Raw genomic sequence first — 5425 nt, 5'->3', positions numbered from 1 at the left:
TCTACATTCTTGTATGTGTATGATCAATTAATAATGTCTTGAGGATTTTTGTTTTGTATGATTATTGATTTAATTTTTTTGGTGTAGCTACATTAATAAACAATAATAGTTTTTCTTCATTTTGTTTTAGTATCAATAATTTCTTACTAGATAGAGAGATATAAGTATAGCGAAGATAATTGTATTAAAGTTGGAAACTTACATTTAATTGTAATTGTTATAGAAAAATTGAAATATAGGTTGGTTGTGTTGGAAGCCTTATTAGCATATTTAATTTGAAACTTTTTGAAAATCTAAGTTAAAATTTTCATTTTAAAAAAGACTAATTCAAATGAGAAAATGAGAGAATTCCCAATAATATTTAGAAATTTTTAATTTTCCTTGTTTAGTTTATTAATGTCATAAGTTGAATAATGTATGTAATAAATTAGAATATTTTAAATAAATATTTTGACAGGCATTGTAATAAACTTTATGATATTTTATAATAAACTTTTTTTAAGATTCAAAAGTTGTATTCATAATATGAATGTATTTATGAACTTCTTCAATGAAAAGGAGAGTGGTCAACATCAATACTTTTTTATCCATCTTATGCCAATCTTTTCATTCATTACCATTTCAATAATTATATTTTCTTTTGGATGCCATCCTCTCATAAATCTTCACATTGTAGGATGGCATTTTCTTTTCACATTGTGTAGTTCAATCCATTGAATAATTTTCCTACATGTGAGAAATACTTTTGCCTCTACATTTTTTTATTTTCTTACCTCCAATATTCTTAACAAAGATACAAGAATTTGTTGAGATTCAACTAAGAAAAATATTCCCAAGTTGAGTATTTCAATCCATTGAATAATTTTTCTACATGTGAGAAATACTTTTGCATCTACCTTTTATTCATGTCCTTACCTCTCATAACTTTAACTAAGATGCAAGAATTTGTTGAGATTAAAAAAACTGACGAGACTTTTGAATAATAATGATACATTAAAATCAATCTTGAATTGTTTTATTTAATTATTTATTTATTTACAATAACCACTAACAATTATTGTTTATCCAATAGTTGCTAAGCCTTTTAGTTTCTAGTTTGTCCTTTTGTCAAACTTACATCTTGTGAGGTAGCCTTATTTATCTTGATGGCTGTTCACAATAGATTTGGACCCTCCCATGCTTATCCTAACTTACTATTATAAGAAGAAAAACATTGACAAACCAATAATGGGAGTAGATTCATACAATTTCTCAAATCCTTAGAATCAAAGAACAATGCTTTTATAATTAAATAAATAAATATAACCAATAATTGTTTCCAGTGACAGTTATTGAAAAGAAAGTGTAACCTCAAAGAAAATATAAACTTTATTGAAAAGAAAGTGTAACTTCAAAGAAAATAAAAACTTTCTCTAGCTATATTATGCGCCCCATGTGTATATGTCAATCAACATTGTCTCTATTATTGCACTGTAGATCATGCACCACTACTTTTGCTGTCAATCAATCAACTAGTTGACTCTACACATAGCACTTTGGAAGAGTTCTGCTCTTGAGAATCCATTCTACAACAAGTAAACTTTTTCTACTGTACAAAACATAGTTGCTTTTAAGATGCCTCTTTCTTCTCATCTTTCTTGCTCATATCATTCTTTTCTTTTCTGTGTTGAAGCTTCTCTTTGCTCTGCATATTCTGTGTAAGGCAGTTTCACTGCCTTATTAGATTGAGTTTGTATACTTGTGAATAGCAATAGCAAGAAAGTACACAAAATGGTGAGGGGGAAGATTCAAATGAAGGCAATTGAGAACCAAATCAGCAGGCAGGTAACCTTCTCCAAGAGGAGAAAAGGACTCTTCAAGAAAGCAAATGAGCTTTCTGTTTTGTGTGATGCACAAGTTGCTGCCATAGTTTTTTCAAGTACTGGGAAAGTATTTGAGAATGCAAGCTGCAGGTTAGTTGGGTTTAGTTTTCTTACTTTTCTTAATTTCACCATATTGATCTGTCTTCTGTCTTCTGTCTTCTGTCTTCTGTCTTCTGTCCTCTGTCCTTGTATTGATCTACTGTGCTTGTGTGCATATTTCATCATATTTGTGTGCATATTGCCATCATATTTCAATCTTATGTGCAGAATCCTCTGTGAAATGGTTTGCTAAATATGATATGGTTAAGCAATTTATTAAGATAAAATCATGATCTATAAATAGTTTGTATTACACTCATAAATCAGGCCAACAGATCTATTTCCCTTTCTGGCTTTGTCTAACTGCATAATCTGTACCTGCTAATAAGATCACTCAGACCAATAGACTCTGTTTCCTTTTCTTCCTTTGTCTATTGCTAATAAGACCATTCTAATACAATTCAGGCCATTGTATTTCATATTCCCTTTCCTTTCACTGTTTGTTCATAGTGTATCCTCTAGTAAGATCCTTTTAGGTCAAGGATTTAGACAAGGATTTAGACAAGAGAAGGGCTGGATTGGAAAAAAATAATTGTATTCTTTTTAGATATCATTTTTAATTAGGATAAAATTAAGAGATAATGTTATTTTTGGATTAAATTGTTAACAATATTTTAATTAACATTTCCGATCACATCATGATTTATCATCAGGATGAAGAGAGTTGAAGAAATCCAAAATGATGGACAATGGAGTGTGATCCCAAAAGCTGATCCAAAAAATCATTAACACAATTTTTTTCAGAAAAAGCATTATCTCTTGATATTATGGAATGTGGAAATCTCTTATCACTGATAGTATAAAATTAATATGTATAGATCAAGACTTAAATTTTTTGCTGTATGATTACATTTAGACATTCTTATCATAGAATAATATTGAAATTTTTATAAAGACTATCAAATAAGAGAAGGGATTTTACATAGATTGTCCAAAAACTTATATAGAATTATAATTTTATTGATACCAAGATATGTCTTTGTATTGAAAGACTCATAAAAAATTAGGTCAACCATCAAATTTAGACCACTGTATGTTGCTTTGTATATGTGTACTTTAATTAATATTTAATAGAATCTGATTGACCTATAAATCAAAAAATAATTTTTCAAAATATTTTAATAAATTTATAAATTACAGATTATAACTTATTCATGATAGATCACATTATATGATTCAAAAATAAATACTCAAAACTATTACACAATTTTATGAAAAAAATTTATCCTTGACCTTTAAAATAGACTGTGAAAACCTAATGCCCTGTGAAAACCTAATGCTTATAGACCCAAGATAGTTTTGTCCACAAACTTGGATTTAAATCTCTCTCGATTTTTTATTTTTTTAAATGTGATTGTATTTCCTCGTTCTTTAGGCTTTACAGTTTACAATCTGATATATTAATTATTATCAAATGAAAAGTCGCTAACTGATCTATTTATTGAACCTGCTAAAAGCATGAAAAGCATTATAGAGCGTTACAGTACAGTTTCAGGGCTTCAACTCTGCCAAAATGAATATGAGGTAAGAAACTTGTGAAACAAAAAATCTACAGAACTTTTCAGTAGTACGAGTTTTATCTTGGTCTCAACTCTTTTCTGCAATGCATCTTACGTTTGTGTGCATTTCCTTTGATAACAACGGCCTATGCTATGTCAGTTTGCAACGTACGGAACAGAAAATGAGAAACTTCATGCCAAACTAAGGTAATATCTGTAAGTTCAAATATTAGGGTTTTTCTTATTTATTAGGGTTTTCTTTTCTTTTTTTTCCATATATTTATTTATATAAATTAGGGTTTTCTTAATTATGAGTTCATATCAATAGATCTTTGATATGGTAAATAAAGAGATTCTAGTACTTTTATATTAAAAATAAACTTTAAGAAAAGAAAAAGCAAAAAAAAAAACCAACAAACCTCCATAAAAAATTATATAGTTCACACTAATTAGTCTTTTTCTGCAGGAATCTGCAAGGTGAGGATTTGGAGCTAGTGCCACTGATTGAACTGGATCAGCTGCAACAAACTCTTGAACTTGCTACAAGGAAAGTTAGAGAGAGAAAGGTAAGTTTAGAAGAAACATTACTTTTGTTATCATATTTATTTATCTTAAGAAATGTTGGGTTTCTATTATAAAATATGAAAATTATAATTAACTGAAGTGGTGCAATTTTCATAGTTCATGAAGATTTGTAGTAGATTTCAGAATTAACTGTGTAGAATTTTTTTATCAACATTCAGGATCATTCATGTAGTATGATTGAAAATGTTGATGAAAAAATCTACACACACTGTCATCCAGAAATCTACTACAAATATAATTAATTATTTTGAAATTCATACTATTTCAAAATAATGAAAGCTTCAAATAATATTATATAAAATAATTAGTATTTTGTATATTTAGAAATATTATAGTTAGAAATATTCTATTTCTAAAATTTATCGAAATTTTGAGATTTTGAATTTAATTTTGTAAAAAAATTCGTGCTAATATTTCACATCATACTTCTTAATCTATAATTATAAAATTTAATAATATTAAAATGTTTTAGAAAAATGAATTTGATTAGATTCATTAGATTTGATGATTTTGTTAGAGTGATATTTTGAGGGTTTACAACGCAGGTTGATCGGTTGGAATACCAATTTAATCACACTAAAAAGAAGGTAGATATAATATTCTTACTCTACGATGCCTTACTCTAATTTTTATTTGATTTTTAATATATAAAAGTAATAAATTATAATTAATGTTATGTTTAGGTGCTTGGATTGGAACAACAATTTACTTTTCTCAATCAAAAGGTGAGTAACAAATTAATATAATAATGTTATCTTTAAATATTCAATAATTATTTTAAATTTTCAAAAATTTTAATGCAAGATATTGTCAAAAGTGGGGAATGTCACAACTTGATAAAATTGATGTCTATTTTATATATTTATTGAAGTTATTGTTTTGAAATAATGGAACACAAGGTACAATTTCTATTTAAATATTAAAATGCAAGTACTTGCAATTATATGACACTTGTATTTTGTAACAATAAAGCACAAGGTCTAATCAAGTCATATAAATATTGTGACCTAACAAATACTTTTGTGATTTGTGAAGGTTGCTGAAAACCATTATGACTATGGCCAAATATTCTATGGAGCAGAAGAAGTGAATCCTATTGGCAATGCATTCACTCTACCAAAATTTTATGTGCAACCAATTCAGCCCAACTTGAATAGCAGTGAATATGACAAAAACTAATGGTTGATTTCCTAGTAACATATAGGCCAGAATAGAGCTTGGAATAAATAAGTTCATGATTATATATGACACACCATTAAAAGTATTTATTATAGATTTTTTCAATTTTAAAAATATTATATTGTATATTTGAATTTGTGGTTATATACTAATGTTGTATTAATAATATGTTGAATGATAATAAAAAGTTGATGAATAATA

At 27.3% G+C, this 5425-nt stretch overlaps 1 protein-coding gene across 1 annotated transcript; it reads left to right on the top strand.

Moving 5' to 3' along the window:
• Nucleotides 1-1548: 1548 nt before the first annotated feature.
• Nucleotides 1549-5425, top strand: LOC131063765 (MADS-box transcription factor 23). Its single transcript, XM_057997680.2, has 7 exons — nucleotides 1549-1952; nucleotides 3419-3485; nucleotides 3621-3667; nucleotides 3927-4026; nucleotides 4591-4632; nucleotides 4729-4770; nucleotides 5081-5425. Exons 1-7 carry the CDS (start codon nucleotides 1771-1773, stop codon nucleotides 5222-5224), a joined length of 624 nt encoding a protein of 207 aa, XP_057853663.1. The 5' UTR covers nucleotides 1549-1770; the 3' UTR covers nucleotides 5225-5425.

This window comes from Cryptomeria japonica, chromosome 5, assembly GCF_030272615.1.
Source record: "Cryptomeria japonica chromosome 5, Sugi_1.0, whole genome shotgun sequence".
In the NCBI taxonomy this organism is placed as follows: domain Eukaryota; kingdom Viridiplantae; phylum Streptophyta; class Pinopsida; order Cupressales; family Cupressaceae; genus Cryptomeria; species Cryptomeria japonica.
This window is presented reverse-complemented; position numbering and strand designations above follow the sequence as displayed.